Genomic DNA, 25,841 nt, shown 5'->3' with positions numbered 1-25,841 from the left:
GATGGGTTATAACTGCTGAGTCGAGTGTGTACTTTATCGAATGCGTTCTCCATAAAATGAACTATAATTGAATTGCCTGAATTGAATTGCATTATATGCTATGGCTGTATATGTCGTTGGAGTGAATCTCCTCAATTCATAATTGAGAATTTTGGATTTCCGGAGAAGCAACTTGGGAGTAAGAAGAAGAAATACAGAAAAAGTATTCCGATTTGTTTCTCAAGAAAGTGTGAATTTTGAGGACAAAATTCATTGTAAGGAGGGGAGGATGTGAGAACCCTGAAAATATACATATAAATATCAGTGCATATTTTATTTGCATTTTAATTCTTTAATAAATTTTAGCACTAAGTCCCATTTTTTTTTAAATAAGTACATAGAAATAAACGTTATGTGCAAAATAAAAGAATTGTGCTAGACTACCAAACTTCTTAGTTTTGTTACATTAACTTCATATTTCGATGGTAAACTATTTCATTGATCTAAGAATTAAATTTCTTTTTTGAATTCTAGTATTGTAATTAATTGTTTTGAAATAAAAGTGTAAAGATAATTTCTATGTAAAAAAAAAAAATAATATAATTGTGCCCAATATTGAATTATTCGGTTTTGTTACACTAAATTAATATTTCTCGAGTTAGAGTAATTTTATTGCTTAAAAACAAACTCTTTGAATTCCGATAGCTAATTTAATCGTTAATAATGTTAAGAGTTAATAGGAACCTTAGTATTAAGTTGCATTTGATAATTTTAGACAAAACCATTACAAGTACACTTAGTATACTTAGGACGTTAAAATCTCGATAATCAAATCTTTGCGAGATTAGTATATTATTAAGTATTCAAATTACATTTGGGATAAATTTTGGAATTAGATTAAGTTAGAAATAGGGACTTAAGTGGATATTAGGAGTGGATATTAGGAGAGCAAGTGAAAAGATCAAAATTACCCTCACAACCTCACGAAATAACCGTCTGTCACCACCTCACATTCGGCCAATACATTTCTTTCCCACTCCAACACACAACCGCACAAGCACTCTACCTCCATTGCCAAAACCGCGGCTCCACCTCCACTTTTCTTCACAATCCAACTTCTCACCTCAGCTCCACAACACCATTTCCCTTTCGGATCAGCAGCTGGAGCAAGGTAGGAGAGCTGAAATCCGCAAGCTACACCCAGTTTTCCAGCCGCAACAACCACCACAGCTCCACCATCTGCTCAGCCAAGACAACCCCAAACCAGTCGCGAGCCTAGGGAAATAATTCTGCCCAGATTTGTTCGTGCGTGAACGGAGCATTAGCAGAGGTACTTCTTGATCTAGTTTGAGTTGATTAGAGGGTTCTGGAGCTAACTTAAAATCTTGCATGTTGATTATTAGACTTCGGATGGTAGTTACAAAAACAGCAAAAATTTTCTGATGTGCGATAGTGCTTCATCCGAGACTGATTGGAATGATGCTACCTTAGATGATCAAACTCTGTTATTCTGAGCTTGTTGTGATGTTTAATTAACTAATCACTAACTAATTAAATTGTTCAAAGCTTTGCATGGGAACTTGGAACTTTCGGATGATGAACCAAGGAACATAAGAAATTCTGTTTTGATGTAGTAATGTTGCCGTGAGCTTGAGCAGAAAATGTAAGTTTAACTTGCCTAAATGTGACCCTCTGAATTGATCCCTGTGCTTAATTAGTCAATAACTAATCAGTTAAGCTGTGCATGTAGCAATGAGATGGCCTAAACCAGAAAAATAAAAAGGAAAATTTGAAAGTGGTTCATGCATGATCACCGAGGCTCATGGGAGAATTTCTGGATTTTTGGGAAATTTGTAGTTGCTAATTGAATTCAATTTTTGAGTTAAAAATGTCAACTAGTTAGCTAAGTGTTTAAACGCTGAATTGAGTACCTAATACCATACTTAAACCAAGGAAAAATTCGAACTAAAGTAGATTGGTTGCTGGAAATTTTGGGTGATAGCCGAAGGGGTATGATCCAGAATTTCAATATCGTTGGGAAAATTGTAATTTGTTTCTGGAAATTTATTTTATTTCCTTGGATTATGGTGGCTCAGAATTTCATAAGAGATGCAAATTTCAAGATATACAATTTGTTTAGCAACGAACCAATTAGTACATATAAAGTTGGAACCAAAAACGCTAGTATACAATTGCTGGAAATTCTCTTGTGATTGCCGAATATTGAGTTGAATTATCAACTTGGATTCTGGAAATTTTCTTGAAAATATAATGGTTAAAATGCCTGGAATATGTTGTTTGGGAATCTATAAGGAATGCATGGACGGCTTGAAATAAAAACATGTTGGTGTTAAAAGAAAAAAAAAAAAAAGGAGTTTTTCATTAGTGGAAAATGAAACTCCAGATTTTCGGATGTCCCTGACCAGTCTCGATAAAATGTTTATATCTTGGTGTAGGAAAATCCGTTTAAGGCGCCGTCAGTGGTATTTGAAACTAGAATCATAGGCCTTTGACCTATAGAGATTTCGTATTTTTCCTCCATGTGTATCGCTGTCTGTGAATGTTTAAAGTAGACTGTTTTGCATGAATATCCTGTTTCTTTGAGAAACTAAACTTGAATTTGGATTGAGATTTTATCTTACTTGTGGTTCAAATTCTTGATTCAATTGTAGTTGGAAGTAACTAATGTCGTCAAGGGCCAATGATTGATGAAGCCCTTGGCCATTTGAATGACTTTATAAGTACCACGGTGTGATGAAAGTGAATTGCTGGAATGTCTTGGAAGCTTTACTTTTACTTTTACTTGCTTATGTTGGGTTTGCTGAGACCAAGTGCTAATGATTGATGAAGCCTTGGTTGATCATGTTAGTTTATTCGGAAATGCACTTGTTGAAATTTAAGGCTAATGATTGACGAAGTCCTAGTAATTTGTTATGTGATTTTTACCACATTTTGATTCATATTATGATTTCGAAACGGAATCGGAGCTGTGGAAGTTGTATCGACTTAGCGAACTCGAGTAACTGTGGTCAAATTAATCAAAAATATTTTTCCAGCTAGTATTATATTATAAAACTCCATATCTAGTGCTTTGCCTAAAAATTTTCCAACTCGATAATTTCCTTTAGCTCAAACTAGCCTTGATAGCTATAGTAAATAAGTTCTATAGCTTTTGAAAACTTTAAGTCTTATTTTAACTCCTTTTCTTTCCTTAAGCTTTGCACTTGGATAGTTAACTATAGGAAAAGTTCCAAAATACGAGTTTTACTAATTTTAGTGAAAAGCTTGAGAAACTTACTCGGCAAGAAACCTTATTTTTAGGTAAAATAGTTTAGTAATAATTTTGCAAAAACCATAGCTTTAAAGAAATGTTCAAAGTAACTTCCTAACGTGGATATTAAGAGATTTGTCGATTTATTTCAAGAAAGTAATACAAGTTATTTTTTTCAGGAAAAGTATCTTAATGAAAACTATAGGAAACAATCCTTCTACTTTGTCACGTATTAACCCAAGGGACTCTTGATTTCCTAAGGGAAAGTGAATTAGTAGTATGTAATTATACCTCAATGTCTATAAGCTTAAAAACGGAGTAAAAACTTATAGTTTCAATATTTGTTATTTTAGGGTATCGTGAGGAAGTGGAACTCGAATCCCAATTTGACATCTGAACTTCACTCTTGGTGAGTGTCCCTGTTTGTTCTATTCTTACATGATTAAGTGCTTCCTTGAATTTAAGTGTGATAATCGCAAAAATTGGTTTTGATCCATCGAAGTGAGCGGTGTGTACTTTACCACACTAGTCGTTCGAGTGGTGACTTGTGTAAAGCATTTTTTTTGTGAATCCAAGTGCTTGACGTAAAGTCGTTGGGTGAATCCCTCGACGAGTCAATAATAATAAATCAAGTGCTAGACGTAAAGTCGTTGGGTGAATCCCTCGACGAGTCAATAAGAGTAAATCAAGTGCTAGACGTAAAGTCGTTGGGTGAATCCCTCGACGAGTCAATAATAATAAATCAAGTGCTAGACGTAAAGTCGTTGGGTGAATCCCTCGACGAGTCAATAAGAGTAAATCAAGTGCTAGACGTAAAGTCGTTGGGTGAATCCCTCGACGAGTCAATAATAATAAATCAAGTGCTAGACGTAAAGTCGTTGGGTGAATCCCTCGACGAGTCAATAAGAGTAAATCAAGTGCTAGACGTAAAGTCGTTGGGTGAATCCCTCGACGAGTCAATAATAATAAATCAAGTGCTAGACGTAAAGTCGTTGGGTGAATCCCTCGACGAGTCAATAATAGTAAATCAAGTGCTAGACGTAAAGTCGTTGGGTGAATCCCTCGACGAGTCAATAAGAGTAAATCAAGTGCTAGACGTAAAGTCGTTGGGTGAATCCCTCGACGAGTCAATAATAATAATGTAAGTTCAGGACGTAACGTCGTTGGGTGAATCCCTCGACCAGTCTAAGGTACACTTGGGTATTATCGCCTTCCTATTTGTTTACTTCAGTCGAATCAATACGTGCTAATTGTTTTAATTGATTGCATGTTTTTGGGGCACCACTGAGCTTTAGCTCACCCCACGTTTAATTGTTTTCCTTGACAGGTCTTGAAGTTTGAGAAATCTGAGCAGTGCTGATTTCTTTTAATTTGTACTTGAATCTTAAGACTGCAGTTTACCGTTGTATTGTATTGTGAATTGAAAAACGTATTGGTTATTTTGGATTGCCACTTGAAGCTGGAAAATGTTTAAACCCTAATTATTATGTTTGGCTTGTATGGTTGTAATCGTGGTGTGTGACAGTATATATCCGGATTGGTACGACCTTATACCTTAGAGGTAACGCGTGAGATGTATAAGAGCCGTCGACTGGCTATCTTCTTTACTGCTATCTCTGAAGTTAATGTAGATTTAAGGATGATCCTATCTGGGAAAAGTTGTTTTGTAACAGATTAGGTTATTCTTCGGAAGGATCCGGGTTAGTGTGCGTGCGTGAGTCCTGGCGAGAGCTGGGCAGACGGCCCGCCAACCCTCTGGTTCGCCTTAGGGGGAAGTGGGGTCGTCACATTCCATATGTCCCCAGTAGCTATCTAAGTGACATTGCTTGATAGTGTCTTGCCTTAAATCCTCCCATGTCGAAACATAAACGCATGGGCCAAGTGCTCCGTTTGTGTATATAAGCCCATCCTTGAGCCAGTACTTCATCTTTCCTTTCTCAACCTTCCATTGAATACTTGGGTTTGCTGATTCTTTTCAAGCCCCTCCCTTATATGTTCAAGGAGTGATCTCTTAATCATGTTTAATGCTAGCTCAATCACTGAAGACCAAGTGTCGGCCCCAGATGTTAGTTCTCCCTCTTGAACTTCTCCTTGAAGTTGTTGTGAGCTCATGTCACTCTCACAACATATATCAATTATGCAAGTATTCTCAGCTTACCTTACCAATATAGTGTCATGCTTTGGCACCATTATCAGATCCAAGTGTTCTATGTAGTCCATCCTAAAGAGGATGTATAGTCATCAACAAGCACGATAGAGAAGATGGCCTTACCTTTCCATTTGCCCAACTCAATAGGCACGTTTGTGGCTACCCCTACGAGTGACGTCCATTCGTCGGTCACGTCCTTGAACTTCCCACTTATGGGAACCTGTGAGACCCCGAAAATTTACTTGTCTTTATAATCCTTATGTGAACTCACTTACCTTTGATTCTTGGTTGCTTTAATGGTTGAATTTGAGCCAAGGAAGTGAATTTTGTTAAGAAAAGGTTCATAATCTCAAGTTGTTAGAAAATCTAGAAATTTTCGCTGGAGGCTCTGTGCAGCTTTGGGAAATTGGCTATAGCTTCGTATAGGAAAGTCGGAATTGAGTTTCGTTTGTTGCGTTTGAAACTAGACTCATAGAGCTTCCTATGGTGTAAAATTTAGAGTTTGATTCCATCTCTATAAATTCTAGGAAATTGGTAAATTTGACTGAAAATTCTGCCCTGCACAAGTAAACATAAGAAAGTTGTAATAGCTTATGGCTCAATTTGGACTGACTTATGAGTTGAATCTCTTTGAGATGTCTTCTAAAGATAATTAGTATGTGAAGTATAGGTTTTAGCAGGCCAAGTTGTATGAATTTTTGATATTTATAACTCAAGTTATGATTTTTCTAAATGAAGGGTATTAGTTAGGGTTTTTGTGCATATTAGGGTTTTTGGTGTGGCTTTGGTGCATTTTGGTGGTGTGATCACTTGCTGAGGTGTGTGTACTAAATTTGGTGATTAAGAGTGAGTTTTAGATAAGAAATATGTGTGATTAGAAGTGATAATAATAATTTAGTGAATTATAAGTTAAAACCCTAGTACGTGTGAAATAAGGAAAATCGGGTTGAACCGATGTGTACAGTTCGTTACCGATTGAGTGCACTACTTTATTACCTTAATCTCCTTGTTATTAATTGAGAAAAATCATCCCTAAAATATCTCCTAAAGTAGTCAAAATTTTGGACTAAAGAAAAGGGAGAAAAGAAAAAAAATAAGTAGCCATCTTGAGTTGACACTTGTTGGCAATCCATGGAACTTTGACCAAATGAGTTTCCTTCCTTCTTATCTTTCTTCTTGGCTCCACTCTCTTCCATTTTCTTCCTTCTTGGCTGAAAATAAGAGAGGGAAAAGAGAGAAAAAAACTTCAACTCCAACCTTGATTCTTCCTTGTTGAGCTGAAATTAACCGAACCAAACCGATTAAATTTACCTTTTGGTGCTTGGAAGGCTTGGTGTGCTGAAATTTTGGGAAGATAGTGGTGTGTTTCTCACCTACAAGGAGTTTCTAGAAGGTACCATGGCTGTCTTTCTTATTTTTCTTCCTTAATCATGTTTAAGTTTGGATAGAAACTTCTATTCTTGGCTAATGATGGTTATTTAAGTAGTTTTGATTGATATGGTGGATGTTTAGCTAGGGTTTACATTTTTAGCCTTGATTATGGTTATTTATCTAGTAATGGATGTTATAGAGTTAGTAATTGTTGGTTTTGATGATTGACTGCTTATTAGATATGAAATTCTAGAGGAAAAGTTCAAATTCCAGAAATTGAACTAACCTGTTTAGCTTCTGACCTGTTTAATTCATCCATGTTAGAGCCGAATCAAGCTTAGGTCAAAACATGAAAGTTGTAGGAAATGATGTTATATAGTTTCCTGTAAAATTTCAGCTCAATCATAGTACTTTATCATGTGAAATGACCAAAATACCCTTGACTGGCAAATGTACAGTGTTGCGGACAGTTTCTATTTTCCTCTGCGATGTCACATTTTGACCTTGAAAATGGACTAATTGGCCGTTGATGTCTTCATATGATTTGTATTTCTCTGTCTTAGCTTCGAAATGGTATAAAGTGTACAACAATCCGAGAAACATAGCTTCAGTTGTGACCAAAACACCAAGAGAAGTCAAATCTGCCATTTAGCTATTTGCCTTTAAACTTGATTTCCGGATGCCTTGTTAAGACTTGTGTTGTAATTGGATTATTTTGAGCCTAGTTGAAGGGCTATTGTGGTAACATTGCCTATGTGTGACATTGGAGTTGATTTGAGGAAAATAATAAAGCCATAAATGGCTGAAAAATAGGTAAACACAAGGGGCATGCCGCCCAAATTTTCACTAGAGGTATAAACTAGCATTTGGAGTTCTGGTTCTGTAATCTGCAAATTCGACCCAGATCCACTGAAAACTGGGTTGAGTTGTCTTCATGAAAGTTGTAACCCTTTGTCTTAGCTTCGAGAAGCTACCTAGTACACCTTGATCGGATAACAACATCTCTGGTTATGGTCAAAACCGTGTAACCCATTTTTATACCATTTTCATTTCCGCGCACGCGCACATGCATTTCTTTGCCGTTTTTGCCGTCTTGGCCGTTTTAGTCCTTACTTCCATTTGTGATGGTCGGTTGACTGATAGTCGAGTATAATCTTCTGTCACAGGCAGTGACGAACCGGACGGAGTCGGTGGACCTGTATAAAGTGCCTTGATTTACGCGCTAACTATTTTGAGTGAGTAATTGGGTTGGTTTATATGATAAATTATCGATGTGATTTGTATATGTTGAATGGGTACTTAGGTGAGGGTGTACTTTATCTTACTCGACCTAAACCCATTCTCTGTTGTTGACTCAATATGTGAGAATACATGCTTTGTGCTGAGTAACACCCTTTTGCTGTGTGCTGTTGGGGTGATTACATGACTTGAGTTGAACCCTTTGTGTTGTGTGCTGGTGGGGTGAGTACTTTGTTGAGAGATATCATCTATTGAGAGATTGGATATCTCAGGGCTTGGTTCCAACCCGGTTCCAAGGATAGACGAACTATTCGAGCCAGTCGGGGCTTGGTCGAAGATAGTTCCATGCTAACCTTGGGATTTTGTTCTTTGTTAAAGCTTTGATTAAAGCTAAGTTATTTTGTTTCGCTCGAGCTGTTGTACGCTGTTGACTGGCCAGCGGGGGTTGATAAGGTGAACGGGGAAAGTTAAGTGAAGTCTACGGTCTATGAGTATTTTGGTTGACGGAGTGTCAACAGGTGGTCAAGCTCGGGGAATTGAACTGGCTTTGAATCCACCCGTATCCTACCATTATGATGTTACATTTCTGTCTATTGATGTGAAATATCTTGGTTACATGTTTATTTGGATGTGATTTTACATTTTTACCCCCGATTGTTCACTAAGCATATAGCTTACCCCATTCCATTTGTTTTCCTTAGCAGGGGGTACAAGCGAGGTGTGAGACTTGTACAGAGTAGTCTAGTTTTGAAATTTTGAATTGTACTCGCGCTAGCACCCGATTAGGGTTGATTGGACTTGGATTGTAAACACGTTAATATATTTGGGCGTGTATAAGCCTTGTAGCTGGATCTGAGCATCAATGTATATATTAAGTTTGAACTTGTTGTGTTACTTATTTGCTATGAATGTAAGTTATTTTCTTGAGTTTCGAGCGAGTGAGTCCTGGTGAGAGCTGGGCAAGCGATCCGCTAAACCCTTTGGTATGCCCTAGGGGGAGGTGGGGTCGTCACAGAACCCATGTGATCCTCATTGTTTGTGCGGTGTCTTGGATCATGTACTTGACATTTGCACCAATGTCTACCAAAGCCATAGTTTTGTGCCCAACTATATTTGATTCCACGTATGTATGCCCCTTTCGTTGATCATTCACCTTTGAATGTACTGCGTTGAGTTGTATACACGCGATCCACCATTGTTCCAGTTCTTGGCACGACTCCTGTATAATAGCAACAAATTTGCCTTGGTGTGGACAATCCCTCGAGCAATGTGACATTTCATAACATATACAATATTTAAACTCCTTGCAGGTCTTGTCACTATTCCATTTTCCAGCCCTATTCTGGCTAAACTTGCTCCCGTCTCCTTCATTCGAGCATGAGGTTGACTTGGCTCAATCTCCCCAACTTGAACCTTGGCTAGACCCATTACTTTTCCCATTAGTCACATCCCTGCACTCCTCTATTCCACCTCAATTTTGGCCCATGGCCTTAAGCCATCCATAAAAGTGAAGAGAGCATCCTTCGGGCTCATATCTGGGATTTCCAGTAGTAGCTTTGAGAACTCCTCAATATATTCACGGATATGTTTTCTTTGTGTTGGAGATGACCAAGAGTAACCCGCACTTCGTCTTCTGTGTTAGCTAGGTAGAATTGTTCCTTCAACTTGAACGTGTCCCAATTTGTGATGGCATTGGACCCTCACCATACATCATCATACCTACATCTCGACCATACTAATGGCAAGTTCTTCAAGTATAGCAGGGACGTTCTTAATCTAGCACCATTTCCTATGATGCCAAGGTCCTCGAAGTACCATTCGAACACATAAAGAAAATTCTCAATACCCTATGCTTTCCATTGTACTCTATAAGCCTCGGGTCTCAGCACCTCTACTATTAGTGTGGCTATAACCGCATCCGTTGCCCTTTGTAACCTAAACACGTCAAGTTCAATCCTCAGCATCTATAGCTCCTCCTGAACACTTGACATTTCTCCAGTTGTCATACTAAGCACTCCTTGCTAGTTGCACCTGGTATGCCTCAAGCTCCTCCCTAAGTTTCGCAACCTCTTTATGGAGTGACACAGCCTCGAGCCTAAGGGCTTCGTTTTCTTAGTACAACTTATCCATGGCCCAATTTAGAGTACCTTTCATCTCTCCTCGCAACTCATCCCCATCGAGTTGCCCAATGTGTTGGTCCAACTCTTCCCAATGGTCTACTACAGCTAATTCCACCCTTATCTTCTAGGGTAGCCATGTCGACCCAATGGCTTCACTCAAACCTTGGTATCAAACTCTGATACTACTTGTCATGGGTTGTCTACTTGATATACACTAAAGCCCATGCAACACTAGCAAACTTGCATGCAGAAGGTAGGAGATAAGCTAGTTCAGCCTTTCGTCTAAAATGGGCAGAATGTGCGGAAGGATATGATAAAACACCCAAAAATATAGTTTGGAAGTAAGAAAGAAGGCTCTTAGAGAACTTGGAAACTCTTGTATTGCACTCTCAAAGATTTATAGCTCAATTTGTTATAAATGAGGAGGTCTTGCCCTAATTATAGATAAGCCTAATGATTCAAGATGATTCTAGACTATTCTACTCCTAAGATACCCACTCTTGGGCTCTAGAACTTTTTGCTAACCTCTTGAACGTTCCATTACTACTTACAAGTGAGAACCTCTAGAAGGTTCTGCCCTATTTTAGTCCTAAACTTACAAAGTTTCTAAGCTTTTCTAGCATGCCCATAAGAAACCTAGAGTATTCTGGGGGTTTCCCTAACTCTCTAGCAATTTATGCTCCCAACAAGAGCTCTAAACATTGGCCATAGCCTCTATGGCCTCCCTTTCCTTAGTTGTAACAGACTATGCCTCCACTACCAGTCTTGAGTTTTCCTTGATTTCCCTACAGCTTAGTATGTTTGGCTGATTGCGAAATGGACAAGTGCAGACCGTGTCACTCGGATGTCGACTATATGTTGGTCATCATAAAAAGATGTATTTTCAAGACATGCCATTCAGTTGTCAAGAGGATTGGTTCATGGAAGAATAGACTTTTGTCTCATAGTGGTAAGATAATTTTTTTACATATATGTCGACATCTATCTAGTTCATATGCGAATCCTCCAAAAAGGATTTTTGAGATGATTAGAAAAGTTCTTGCTAATTTTCTTTAGTACTTGTCTAAATATTGGATGAAACACCACTAGATTAAGTTGTCTGAACTTTGCTTTCTAAGAAATGAGGGAGAAGCTAGTGTTCAGTCTCTTATTGATGTTTTTTCAATCAAGTTTTGGTGAAATTTTTGAAGTCAGACTTCTTTGTGGGCTGTCTACAAAATACTGTTTTAATGCTCATCCTTATGAAGTTCAGCTTTCACAAATGCATTCATTTACTTGGTCTTGTTGGGGATAAGAGAGGTAGCTAATTTTTTATTAACTAGCTTTTAAAAGATGGTTCTTGTAATTTCTGATTCGATAATTGGTTGGGAACTGGTGCATTATCATCTCGAGTAGAGGAAACTTTGAATAATATAGTAGCTGATTTTGTTCAAAAAGGGGAACGGGATTAGAATCTATTAAATGTTTGGTTGCCTCGAGAAATTATTTCAAAAATTTTGTAGGTTCAGTTGCTATATTTCCAGGAGCGAGACATCATGATCTGCACTGTTACTAACTTTGGGAATTTTTCCACTTCTATGGATTTTCAACTTTAAAGGAGATTCAAAGGTTCTTCATTCATGTTTGGCAGATTATGGCATAAGTATATACCTTTGAAGATATCCTTTTTTGTGTTGCACCTTTTGCTAAACTGTTTACATATTCATGATTTTGTTAATATATAGAACTCTCTAACTGAAAAATATAAGTCTTATTCTCTTTTCTCTTGTAATATAAAACATTATTTGAGTTTCTTTTTCATTTCTAGTATTTCCAACATAGTTGTAGTTTACTCTAGTTGATAATCACTTAATTAGACAAATAAGCTTTGTAATCTAGCTTTCTTGAGAATGCAGCTTCAAGTCACATATTCTTATATATGAAACTTTTTTTCACTATTTTAGTTTAGCCCCTTATCAGGTTGTTAATTTCTTCTTCAAGATTTTTATTTGCATTATGTTTATAAATGTAACTAATCATGAGGCGATTTAAGTTCTTTAAATTAAAGTGTACGACACCATATCACGACTTATTGATCACACACTATTTTCTTAATGAAAATGTACAAACACTCCCGTTGACTCAGAATGATGCTCCGCTCCAATTCTGTCTCTTTCCTGGTAATTCTCAAACCTATGTTATATTTTTCAGCTCTTTCCAACTTTGTTCAGAAGTTCGGGTTCGGGTTTCACCTAGGCTTGTTCAATACGTCGAATAAAATTTGGGTTTGCTGGAAATCATCCTTTGCTGTCCATATAGTGAAAAATGACGATCAACTATTCCACTTGGCTGTTACGCATGAATCCTTTTCCACAGTTTTTTACTGCTCCTTTATTTACGCTAAGTGTACACGGTGGGAACGGCAAGCGCTATGGGGCTCTTTGACTAGTATTTGCCAATCTATAGAGTAGCGGCCATGGCTTGTGGGAGGTGATTTCAATGTCATATCCTCACTAGATGAATATTCTGGAAGCTCCCCCAAAGATAATTGTGCGATCGCTGATTTCAACACTTTCATCCATGGCTGTTCACTCAAAATAAGCGCAGGTAACCGGAAGTCCATTTACTTGGTCGGGTATTCGCAATGGGAGACGAATGTGGAAAAAGCTCGACTGTGTGCTCTATAATCATGAGTGGGAGCAGCTTTTCCTGTGTTTCACAGTCCATCATCTGAGTCACGCAACTTCAGATCACTCACCTCTCCTCTATTCCATAGGCGACCTTCAACGGCCTGGTCCGAAGTCGTTTAAGTTTCAGCATATGTCGGTTAAGCACCCCACTTTTATGGAAACAGTTTGCCAAAACTGGAGCTTACCGTCGAGGGCTACGGAATGTATGCCTTAGCAAGCAAATTGAAATGTTTGCGGCAATGTTTGCGCGAGTAGAACAAATCCACGTTCGGCAATATATTTGATAAGGTGGCTCAAGCCGAAGAGCTGGTTCGCCAGAAGGAAATTTTCCTTGAGCAAGTCAACACGGATGAAGCTCACGCGGAGTGGAGTCGTGCTCACGCAGCCCTCCTCCAAGCTCTGGCAAACGAGGAACTTTACTGGAAGCAGAAAGCCCGAGTTAAATGGTTGAAGGAGGGTGAATCAAACTCAAAGTTTTTCCACTCATCTCTACGGGAGAAGAGAAATCGACTAAGTATAACTCGCATCAAGAACTCGAACGGGGAGTGGGTCGACAAGTTGGAGGCTATTGAGAAGGAGGGGGTGACCTTCTTCCAGAACTTATTGACAAGTGACCAACAGTGTGCTGAGGGCAGTAATGCTACTCACCAGCTTATCCAGCACATTCCCAGACGTGTCACTGCACAACAAAACGAGATTCTGATAGGGGAGGTGTCATTGAATGAGGTTAAAGCTGCGGTCTTTAGGCTGGATGGGGACAGTGCCGCTGGTGCAGATGGGTTTTTAGGGTGCTTCTTCCACCATTGTTAGGACCTTGTCGCCCTTGATGTCTTCAATGCGGTCTGGGAATTCTTTATTGGGGTGTCCATCCCCAAAGCCATTGCCAGCACACTCATTGTGCTTATCCCAAAGAAGAAGGCATGCTTTTCCTTTGCCGACTTCAGACCAATAAGCCTGTGCACTTTCATCAACAAGATCTTCACCAAAGTGCTAAGCAGCCGGTTAAAGCCTCTTCTACCCTCGCTGGTCTCGCAGGAGCAGTCAGCTTTCGTCCAGGCTGCGAAATCTCAGATAACATACTCCTCGCATAGGAGTTGGTGTGCTCATTGGATAAAAAGGTGCGGGGACACAACGTTATTTTCAAGTTGGACATGATGAAGGCTTTCAACAAGGTCTCTTGGCCCTTCTTGGCCATGTTGATGTCAAAGCTCGGTTTTCATTCCCACTTTATTGCCCTTGCCATGCATAATTTGGCAGTTAGCTGGTTCTCATTGCTGATCAATGGGAAACCGTATGGGTTTTTCCAGGCCTCAAGGGGGATCAAACAGGGAGGCCCGCTTTCACCATTTTTGTTCATCCTCGCATCGGCGGCTCTAAGCATGGGCCTCAATCATCTAATAGCGACAGGCTTGATAGCTAGCTACGGGTTGCCCCGGGAATGCCTGAGCATCTCTCACTTAAGTTTTGCGGATGATATTATGATATTCACCAGGGCAGACAGGAGATCGGTCAGGGGACTCATGGACTTCCTGACCCTCTACGAGAAGGGCTCAGGCCAAAAGGTTAATTTGGCAAAGAGTTTCTTCATCTTCTCGGAGAAAAGCCCTCGGGGTCGGGCAAGACATGTTTCTTCTTTAACAGGTTTGAATAGGAGACGTCTTCCGATAGACTACTTGGGGTGCATGCTTTTCAAAGGCCGGCCCAAGGGAATCTATTTCCAACCTCTTGTAGCGAAGGTTTCCCAACGCCTTGCTGGGTGGCAGAGCAAGCTCTTAACAGCAAGTGGGCGACTTATACTTATTAAGCACGTTCTAGCTGCAATGCCTCTACATACTATGGCCGTCCTAGCCCCTCCTAAGTCGACCCTGAAAACACTAGAGAAATTGATGGCTCGTTTCTTCTGGGCAATTCGGATGGAGTACAGAGGAGGCACTGGCTCTCATGGGATAAATTATGTTACCCAGTGGAGGAAAATGGCCTTGGGTTCCGACGGCTTGATGACGTATGCATGGCCTTCAGTTGCAAGCTTCGGTGGAAATTTCGATCCCATGTGACCCTCTGGTCCGATTTTTCGGATTCCAAGTACGTCAAACAATTTGACCACGCCTCCATAACTATATTGCGGCAAGCGGACTTATGGATTTAGCGAAAAATGCTTGATGCACGCGACGTTGTAGAAGGTTACTCCCATATACTGGTTCGGGATGGGTCATCATCATTTTGGTACGACAATTGGCTCGGCAATGGCCCTTTGGCAGCATTCTTGACAGCAGTCCCTTCCCCTCAAGCTTGCATCTCCAATTTCTTCGATAATGGGGGCTGGAATTTCAAAGCACTCGAACCGAACACCTCTCCTGCCCAGCAGGCAAAGATTCGGCAACTCTCATTGCACCCCGACATGAAGGATGAGCTTGTGTGGTCTCCTGTAGCCACCGGTCACTTCTCCCTCTAGTCGGCCTACAACGTTATCCGACGCTGGAGACCGCCAATGGTATCACGGCGCTATATTTGGAACTTACGAATCCCATTGTGCATTTCAATATTCATGTGGCGGCTTTTGAACAATGCGATTCCCCTGCCTGATATTCTCCAAAGCTTAGGATTCAACATGCACTCAAAATGCCCCTTCTACCCCAGCTGCGAGACACTGGACCATTTATTCTCCTTGTGCCCTCTTGCTGATGAACTCTGGTCTTTCTTTGAGCGGCTTCTAGATATTTCGCGGTCTAGGAATGATGAAATTCTAGCTCGTCTGCAAGGCCTATGGTCTCACTCCACTGAGTCGTCCACGAGAGGCTGCTTTTCACAGGTTCTGCCCGCCGTTGTTTGTTGGGAAATCTGGAAAGATCGGAACCTCCACTTCTTTGAAGGTATAGTCACCTTGGCTGCTCAGCTCCGTCGTCTCATCATGATGAATGTGCAAGCCATCGTGCGTGCCTGGCCCCGGCCAAGCAAGAATTCAGACGCCGGTCTTCCGACCACGGGCTTGATTTCTTTCCCTGCCCCACGAAGGCCCTGTTCAAAACAAACCTTTTTTTGGGAAGCACCCCCGTTCCCACTAACGAAACTAAACATGGATGGGTCCTCACTGGGCAACCCCGAGCTCTCCGGTGGGAGAGGTATCATTCGGGATCATTCAGGGCATGTGCTAGCGGCTTTTTCTACTTTCTTTGGACATTGCACAAGCTTAGAAGCGGAGGCACGGGCACTGTTAGAAGGGCTTCTTAACTGCCAGGCACACGGTTGTTCCTGGGTTTGGATAGAAATGGACTTCAAAGTGTTGTTGGATGTGATTCGGGTGAAAGTAAAATGCCCGTGGCGCATTGATAATATTGTCTGCCAGATCTAGTCAATCGCCCGGGCTTGGCATTTTCACTTTCTTCACGGGTTCCGACAAGTCAACGCGGTGGCGGACGTGCTCGCACGCCTCACCAGTACTAATCAAACCTCCTCCCGCTGCCTCTCACACAACCTGTCGCACCCAGTCAAAGGAATTGTTTGTCTAGATAGGGTTCACTACCCTTACTTCCGTTCTTCATGAGCACGAAAGTGTTTTCTATTAGGACAGGGAGTAGTGAGTCTTGTAAAGGCTTTCATAGCCTCTTTTATGCACTTGCATACGTTGAATAAAACTTGGATTTTGTTTATAAAAAAAAAAACTGTGGATCATGATTTTACCATTTTATCTACTCACATTAGATCCAAAGATGGAAAAAAAAAAGTAGAACATTCACTCCTTAGTTCAAAACTTTTCACTCAACAAAGAAAGCCTTTACTTTTGTAATGACGTAAAAATATATTTCTTCTCAAGTTCAAGGTACCAAACACCATGAAATAATAACACTTAAGAAAAAGGTAATAAATAATATATTTTACCACAAAAGAAAAAGGCGAATTGCAGTAAACTCTTCTAACTTTTAGTCTAAAAATTAATTTGCACAGTAACAATTATCTTTTAGGCACTTTGCTCCCCTTTATCAATCAAAGTCATGTTCAACTGTTAAATAATGTCCAAATTTCAAATCGACCATACAAAATATATTAATTTAAGGTTTACCCTAAGAACTATGACTATAATTTCACTTTGTTCCCTAATGAATTATATTGACAATTTACTTTGCTATGTTAATTTTTTTTCTCACTTTTATCTTTTATTTCTTCTCTCTCTTCTTTTACCTTTTGTTAATATCTTTTCCCCATTCCCTCTCATCACTCTATTCTAAGCTATAATGTCATTATGAATGATTGGTTAACACAAGGCATAGGTTTTAGACTTTTAGGGAAATGGCCATTTTCCCTCACCTTTGAGATTTTGGTCAATTTAGTCCCTTATCTATTATCACAATCATTTTAGTCTCTTGTCCTTATAGAAAAACCAATCTAGAACCTCAAATAAAAAATTAAAAATTTCTAATAGAATTAGTGATATGCACGGTGTGTGAAGCATTAAAAATGACCATTTTGATCCATTATTTTTAAGGTCATGTCCGATTTTGTCCTTTCAGCAATTTAAACTCTCATTTTCACAAAATAAAGTCAATGTAGGACTTTAAATGGGAATTGAAAAACCCTAATGGAGTAGGTTTTGTACAAGTTTACATTTGAATAAAAGAATAGGAAAAATAAATAGCACATGCACGTCCCAAATAATATGTGATGACATTTAAATGACAAAATTAGACATGACCGCGAAAATAATTGACCAAAAGTTACTTTTAATATTGCATATGCCGTGCATGTGATTAACCCTGTTAGAACTTTTCAATTTTTCATTAGAGGTCCTAGATTGACATTTTTTTCTATAAAGATAAGCAACTAAAATATATGTGATAATAGATAAGGGACTAAATTACTCGTAAGGAATTAGTGGTAGGAATTACTCGTAAGCGATTTGAGAAATTTATACTAGACTCGTAAGAGTGAGTAATTACAATGTTAAAGGAATTAAATTGGAGGATTAGTGCACAAGTGAAACAAACAAGAGAGAAAAGTGGTAGTGCACCTCACTATTTGAACACTATTCAAAGCTGACTTTTGTAAAGCTTCTTGGTCACATTTTCTTCAAGCTTCCAAAGCAAGATTGATCACTCAAAACACTCTCTCTCTCACTCCTTGTTCGGCTGACCCAAAGAAAGAAAAGGAGGGAAGAAAGCTCTCTTCAAAGAAAAGGAGGGAAGAAAGCTCTCTTCATCTTGCTCCAATTTTGCTTCCATTTCACTTGAAAATCTTCACCCAACTCACAAAACCTTTGGAGATTAGTTCTAGCTTGGAGAAAGACAACATCTTGTGGAGTTTCTTGGAGGATTTGTGGTGGAAAATCTGATTTTTCATCTAGGGTTAGAGGTAACCCTTTAACTCTTCTAGTCTTTCCATTTTCTTCAAGAATGAAGGTTAATTTTCATGGGTTTACAACCCTAAGCAAGAAACTAGGTTAGAGGACATGAGGAAACCATTTACCTTGCTTTAATCTCTAGGCTAGCAGTCTTGAGGAGGCTTGTAGGTAGCTGCCTTGAGGATATGTTGCTTGGTTAATGTTGGTTGTGTGATGAATGAAAGGATTACGGTTAGAAAATGAAGAGAAAGTTAGAAAATTTTGGTTAGTGCGCTGGCCGAAAATTCTGGTCATGTTGTTCACTTTTTATTTCAAAATTTTGATGCTTGGTTGGTTGTAAAATTGATGGATATATGTTGTACATTGTGTGTACAAAGTACCTTTCAAAAATTGTTACATTTGGTTGCACAATGTAAGGATCGGAAACAACCAAGTGAAAGAGATAAACAATGCAAAGATCATAAATGTAACAATAAGTAAAAGGAAAGAATTGCAAACCAATTAACTACCCAACTCCTCTTGAGCTTCAAACAAGCTACTTCAAATTGATGAATTACAATCACTCTTGTGTACAAAGGAAGGTTCACCTCCTCCTTGCCCCGAACTCCCTCGGTCAAGCCAGGACGTTTTACTATCCCTCAGGACAACCCTCACAGAGCTACACTCATGAAGTATTCACTCACAAATGAAAAGCTTACAATGAACCTCACACCACTAAGACTACAAATCTTCTTTGAAGAGTATTTTCTCAGTAAAATCTCTCTAGATCTTTTGTATCTTCAGTGTGCCAAAGTTGTTTGAAATATCTGACCAACCACTATTTATATAGGATCAAGAAAGTGCCTCATTAGTGCTTCCAACGGATAGAAAGTAGCTGAAGAGTCAACTAGCCGTTGGAGTGTCGGACGTCCGATAGCCCTGTTTTATGCGTCCGACAGCAGGCAGTAAGTTTGAGAAATTTTCTTCAATTCTTTCGGACGTCCGGTAGGTCGGTGTTCTACGTCCGAAGTGACGCAACGATTATCGGACGTCCGATCCTGACTTCTGGAGCTTCCGACAGCTTCAGCATACTTTGTCCCCTTTCAATTGCACTTGTTCATGGAATCAAATAACTTCAAAACTGAAAGTATATCTTGAAGAAATATTAGTATCATCCATTTGTTTTGTAAACATCAAAAGATAGGGATCAAGATCAACATTCTCCCCCTTTTTGATGATGACAAAACAATGGATGGAAAGAAACAAAAATAAGTATAAACTCCCCCTCAATCATCGCATCCAAAACTTATAATTTCAGAAAAACTCCCCCTTACACATAGCATCCATCTCTCCCCCTTTTTGTCATCATAAGATGAGAGTAAAAAATCAACTATCATAATCCAGCAACAATAACAGAGTATAAAAACAGAAAAATGACAGCAATCACCAACATATCACAGAGAATTTGATATCAAAAGAAGTATCAACATATGACAGAGAGTTTTGACAAAGCAAACCATCTTTAGATCAGAATTGTTCTTTTCTTTCCCTTTTGATATCATACAGATTCAGTAAAATTCAAAAACTCATATCAAAGTATCAGAAATATCAAAAAAGAAACATTATGAACAAGAATCACTGCAATGATTAACAAAATCTCCTACTTGTTAGAGTTAGCATCATGTCTAACTATCCACATGCATTTCATGCCTTTTTTTATATTCTTTTTCACATAGCAATCACTTTTCATCTGACCTTTTTGACAACAGAAATTACACATAACCAAAGAGTTATTCACATGAACGGGTTTAATAAATCTGACTTGCCTTTTCCTATGGATAGCAAATTCGTTGGAATTAGAATTCAACATATTCTTTTGAAAACAGACTTGTTTCTTGTGTTTAAGCAACTCATTTAGACCATTCATTCTTCTTTTCAAATCACCTTGTTCCTTTTTGAACAATTCACAAAGTTTTGTTTTTCTATCAAGTTCAAAATGTAAAGCAGTCTCACTCTTTTTGAAGTAATCATTTTCAGCTTTCAACTTTTTATTTTGTTGAAAAAGATTTGCATTATCTCGAAGCAAAAAACTAATTTTCTGTTTTAACTCCTTGTTTCTAGCATAGGATTCTTTCAAACTATCATGCAATTTTATAATGAAAGATTCAAGATCATCATCAGTTTCATCATCACTTTCAACTTGAGAGTTACAAGTTGTTACCTCATCATCTCCAATGGCCATGAAAGCCAATTGAGCAGATTCTTCTTCCTCTTCAATTTCACCATCGGAGTTGCATTCATTCCATGTGAACTGGAAGTTATTGAATCTGGGTTTTCTTTCACCTTTTCTCTTCTTCACTGGACACTCACTTGCATAATGTCCAGGTTGGCCGCATTCAAAGCACTTGTCACCTTGCTTTTTGTTGGCCTCATATCTTCCTTTATTTCTTGCATTGTTGAATTGATTAGAATCTGAATTGCTAGATCCTCCTCTTCTAAATCTATTTTTGTTGAGAATCCTCTTGAAACTTCTTGTGATGAGAGCAAGATCACTGTCATCAACTTCCACATCTTCTTTATCTGGGGAGGCAGAATCATCTTCATCTTGAGATGTCTTTAAAGCAATGCTCCTTCTTACTTTCGCATTCTCCTCCTCTTGCACTTTGGATTTAAGTTTCAGCTCATAAGAGGTTAGAGAATTAACAAGAGATTCAACAGGCATAGTATTCAAATCTTTAGCCTCCTCAATAGCAGTCACTTTATTTTCCCAATCATTGGACAAGGCATTCAGGATTTTTCTATTTTTCTCACCTAGAGAATATTCTTTTTCCAACACTTCTAAGTCCTTAATGAGGTCGTTGAATCTACAGTACATCTCATCTATATTTTCATGAGGTTCCATCTTGAACGATTCATACTTGGTAACCAGAATGGACTTCTTTTGTTCTGTAACATTCTCACTACCTTCATGAAATTCTCTCAATTTATCCCAAATTTCCTTGGCTGACTTGCAGCCTTTGACTCTAGCAGATTCATTTAAATCTAAGGCACAATATAACACATTCATGGCTTTTGCATTTAAGGTGAGATGAATTCTATCCGCAGCAGTCAGTTCACTTCTCATTTTTTGTCTAGATCTGTGAGTATTTTCATCTATAAGAGAGGTATCATAAGGACCTTCACTAATAATAAACCACAATTCAATATCAATAGACTGTAAAAAAATAATCATTCTTTCTTTCCAACTCACATAATTTGACCCATTAAACATAGGTGGTTTAATAACAGAATGTCCTTCAAAAAACATAGCATTATTGGTTGTCATTTTTACTCCCAAGCCGATTAAGCTTAATCTCTAGGAGACCAAGCTCTGATACCAATTGTAAGGATCGGAAACAACCAAGTGAAAGAGATAAACAATGCAAAGATCATAAATGTAACAATAAGTAAAAGGAAAGAATTGCAAACCAATTAACTACCCAGCTCCTCTTGAGCTTCAAACAAGCTACTTCAAATTGATGAATTACAATCACTCTTGTGTATAAAGGAAGGTTCACCTCCTCCTTGCCCCGAACTCTCTCGGTCAAGCCAGGACGTTTTACTATCCCTCAGGACAACCCTCACAGAGCTACACTCATGAAGTATTCACTCACAAATGAAAAGCTTACAATGAACCTCACACCACTAAGACTACAAATCTTCTTTGAAGAGTATTTTCTCACTAAAATCTCTCTAGATCTTTTGTATCTTCAGTGTGCCAAAGTTATTTGAAGTATCTGACCAACCACTATTTATATAGGATCAAGAAAGTGCCTCATTAGTGCTTCCAACGGATAGAAAATAGCTGAAGAGTCAACTAGCCGTTGGAGTGTCGGACGTCCGATAGCCCTGTTTTATGCGTCCGACAGCAGGCAGTGAGTTTGAGAAATTTTCTTCAATTCTTTCGGACGTCCGGTGCAAGCTCTTTGTGCGTCCGACAGGAAACAAAGAGATTTGAGAAATCATCTTGTTTCTATCGGACATCGGTGGAGACATATTCAGCGTTTGATGGTTTCGTCGACTTTGAAGGATCCTATCGGACGTCCGATGCTAGCGTCCGATCAAGGTCAGTGATCCAGGGGGAATGTCTTATTTCCTTCGGACGTCCGGTGGTGGAATTCTTCGTCCGAAGTTACGCAATGATTATCGGACGTCCGATCCAAGCGTCCGACAGCTTTCAGCAGCCTTTGTCCCTTTCAATTGCACTTGATCTTGAATCTGATTTGCTTTACAACTGAAAATATTTCTTGAAGAGATATTAGTATTATCCATTATTTTGTAAACATCAAAAGTTAGGGACCAAGGTCAACAGAAATTGGAAGAGCTTTGGGGTTGTTTTTCTTCTCCTTTGGCCGGCTGGAATGGAGTGAAGAGAGAGAGAGAGAGAGTTTTGATTAAAATGAAGCTTCCAAGAGAAGCTTTAATGTGTGGTCCAAAATTGAGCAAAAGTCAACTCTTGCGCCGCGCGTTTTGTGCTCGATTCCTCTCGAGTTTGTTTCACTAGTGCACTAAATCTCTAATGCACTTGTATTCGTACTATTATTATTCACTCTTAGTGGTTTAGAAATAATGGTCTTAAGTCCTTCAATTAATCGCGTGCGTAAAAACGCGTACTTTCGACTTGTGCGTTATAAAGTGAAAATTTCAAGAAATTCTTATAACGATAGTATAACTAACTAACACTTGAACACTTAAATATAAAAACACCTATGTTAAGGCTAATGTACAAGTCTCCAATTTTCCAACCTTATTGTATTCTCGAATTGATTATTGACTCCAATCGCGTATTCACTATTTTCACTTAACGAACTTGTAGACACCAATTTTTGATTTTTTAACTCTATTTGTTTAGTTAATTTAATAGTTTTAGTTGTTTCAATTCTAGGGTTTTTATTTTTATTTTATTTTATTTTGTTCTATTTTATTTATTTTATTTTTGTCTTCATACTAAATTTCAGAAAAACAAAAGAAAAGGGAAATCAATACAAAAAAAAAAAGAAAGAAAAAAAGGGATATTTAGCATTTCATTTTTTAATATATTTTCTTATGTCTAGTTTACGTAAGTTGTTATGTTTCTTTATTATTAATTAACAGAAAAAAGAAAAAATAAAAGCTGTTTCATGCAAGATGGCCATCGGATGGCCAAGGAAAATGCATGAGCTGGGGTGATTTGTGACCATCCAGATGAGGGTAAGAGAGATTCACGATGATATAAATGAAAAAGAAAGGAGCAGCTAAAGGGGGAGGACGGCTGAAAATCTAAAAGAGGGGGTGACGGCTAGGTTTTAAAAAATAGAAAAGAAAAGAGGGGGAAAGGATCCAAGTTGACGGCGGAGAAGGAAAGCAAAGAGAGGGACGGCGGAAAAATCTAGAGCAAGGGGGGAGCAGAGCACTGAATGGCGGCTGGAGAGGTTGGGGTTTTGGGATGGCTGAGAGAGAAATAAGATAGAAAGAGCGAGAGTTGGCGACTGAGAGTGATAGTTAGCGAGTTGACGGCGGAAGATATAGGAAAACAGAAAGGAAAAGAGGAGGAGTAAGGGACGAAAGCTGAACGGAGGAATCTCACCACCACCTGCGGCTGTTCTTCGAGAGAAAAACTTCTGCTCAGAAGGTAGCACGGTAAGATTCCTTCTAGCCATTTTCTCTATAGATAACTTCTGTTGAAGAAATATGGGACTATGAGAAGTGGATGGATATTTCTTCACATTGTATATATAATTATTTTCTAAATTTTAGAAAGTGCAGATTCTTCTTGTTCAAATAAATGGGAAATCATCTGAACAAGTTTTTACAATCAAAGGAGCCCACACTGGGGTAGATTTTGTAACACATTTGAGGATTTCGTCCAAGAATCATGCTGCTCTTCACATGAGTAGTAGGTGCGTCAATAAAATAAGAAATTTTAAGTGCATGTTCTATTTTGGTGAACCCCCTGTGCAAGAATTCATGGCTGAAATCGATGGAGAAACAACTAGTGATGTGGAAGGCCGATATCGAAAAAAGAGAAGAAAGAAGAAGGAAAAAGGGCCCTACACTAGGGCAAATTATTTTTGAAAAGGTTCTCTCGAAAAGACCAAAAATCAGAAAAAAAGAAAGAAAAATCAAAAATCAAAAAATCAAAAAATGAAAAAAAAAATAAAATTCAAATTTAATTTCTTGTGGGCGACGTTTCAGCGTATGTCGCGCACCCTTCCATCCCCCCCTTTTCTTGACAATCACACTTAATTTCTTGACCAATTGGATGGTAGGATTGGGTCTTATCCCACTGAACATCACAAAAATCACGTTGGGCCTGGATTTCGTGACGCCAACATCACAAACGTCACGTTGGGCCTGGACTTTGTGCCGCCAACGTCACGTTGGGCCTGAATTTTGTGCCGGCAACATCACAAAAATCACGTTGGACTTGGATTTCGTGCCACCAATAGCACAAACGTCACGTTGGGCCTGGATTTTGTGCTGCCAACATCACAAAAATCACGTTGGGCCTGGATTTCGTGCCGCCAACATCACAAACGTCACGTTGGGCCTGGACTTTGTGCCGTCAACATCACATCGGGCCTGGATTTTGTGCCGCCAACATCACAAAAATCACGTTGGGCCTGGATTTCGTGCCACCAACTAAGGCAGGCTCGGATTTAATCCCACTGACCAATGCATCACACTGGGACAAATCTTTAGATATTTTTCCAAGCAAGTCTTATACAGTTTCTTCATACATACCAGCATTTCATTTACACTGCCACTAACCGTTGGGTCAGCCCCACTAGTGAGCATTTCATTTGTACCGCCACTAGCCGTTGGGTCAGTCCCACTAGTGAGCATTTCTTTTGCACCGCCATTTCATATTGGGGTCAGTCCCCTTCGGGTCAGTCCCGATTTAAATTCCTGTTGGGGTCAGTCCCCTTTTAATTTCCTGTTCGGGTCAGTCCCATGTTTAAATTGTCTGTTCGGGTCAGTCCCCTTTTAAATTTTCTGTTCGGGTCAGTCCCGTTTTAATTTCCTGTTTCGGGTCAGTCCCGATTTAAATTTCCTGCTTCGAGTCAGTCCCGATTTTAATTTCATGTTGGGGTCAATCCCCTTCGGGTCAGTCCCGATTTAAATTCCTGTTGGGGTCAGTCCTTTTTTAATTTCCTGTTTGGGCCAGTCCCATGTTTAAATTGTCTGTTCGGGTCAGTCCCGATTTAAATTCCTGTTGGGGTCAGTCCCCTTTTAAATTTCCTGTTCGGGTCAATCCCGTTTTAATTTTCTGTTTCGGGTCAGTTCCGATTTAAATTTCCTGTTTCGGGTCGGTCCCGATTTAAATTTCATGTTGCGGGTCAGTTCCGATTTAAATTTCCTGTTACGGGTCAGTCCCGATTTAAATTTTCAATTTCGGGTCAGTCCCGATTTAAATTCCCTGTTCGGGTCAATCTCGATTTAAATTCCCTGTTCGGGTTAGTCCCGTTTAAATTTCCTGTTCGGGTCAGTCTCGTTTTAATTTTCTCATATGGGTCAGTCCCATTTTAAAATTTTGTTAAAAGGGTCAGTCCCCATTTCAGAAAGTGTCAATCGTTCTAGTTGTTCGCAGCCAAATAACAGGTAAGCATTTGGTGTCTACTTCTTTGTCTCAAGTTTTTCCAAAACTCAGACAAAGAGGGGCAAACTGTAGACACCAAATTTTTAATAATTTTTATTTTATTTTAGTGATAAT

The 25,841-nt window shown here is 39.0% G+C and overlaps 1 protein-coding gene and 1 long non-coding RNA gene across 2 annotated transcripts; both read left to right on the top strand.

The window, feature by feature from the left end:
- The first annotated feature begins 660 nt into the window (after positions 1–660).
- Positions 661–4,759, top strand: LOC140004570 (uncharacterized). The gene is made up of 3 exons (XR_011821276.1): positions 661–1,309; positions 3,604–3,659; positions 4,578–4,759. It is a non-coding gene; the product is annotated as an uncharacterized lncRNA (long non-coding RNA).
- A 10,527-nt stretch (positions 4,760–15,286) lies between these two features.
- On the top strand, positions 15,287–16,147 carry LOC140014591 (uncharacterized). Its single transcript, XM_072065655.1, has one exon. The coding sequence runs from the start codon at positions 15,287–15,289 to the stop codon at positions 16,145–16,147; it is 861 nt and encodes a 286-aa protein (XP_071921756.1).
- Positions 16,148–25,841: the final 9,694 nt, after the last annotated feature.

This window comes from Coffea arabica, chromosome 9e (assembly GCF_036785885.1).
Source record: "Coffea arabica cultivar ET-39 chromosome 9e, Coffea Arabica ET-39 HiFi, whole genome shotgun sequence".
Classification (NCBI taxonomy): Eukaryota; Viridiplantae; Streptophyta; class Magnoliopsida; order Gentianales; family Rubiaceae; genus Coffea; species Coffea arabica.
The sequence above is the reverse complement of the archived record's forward strand: the minus strand, read 5'-3'. Positions and strand labels throughout refer to the sequence as shown.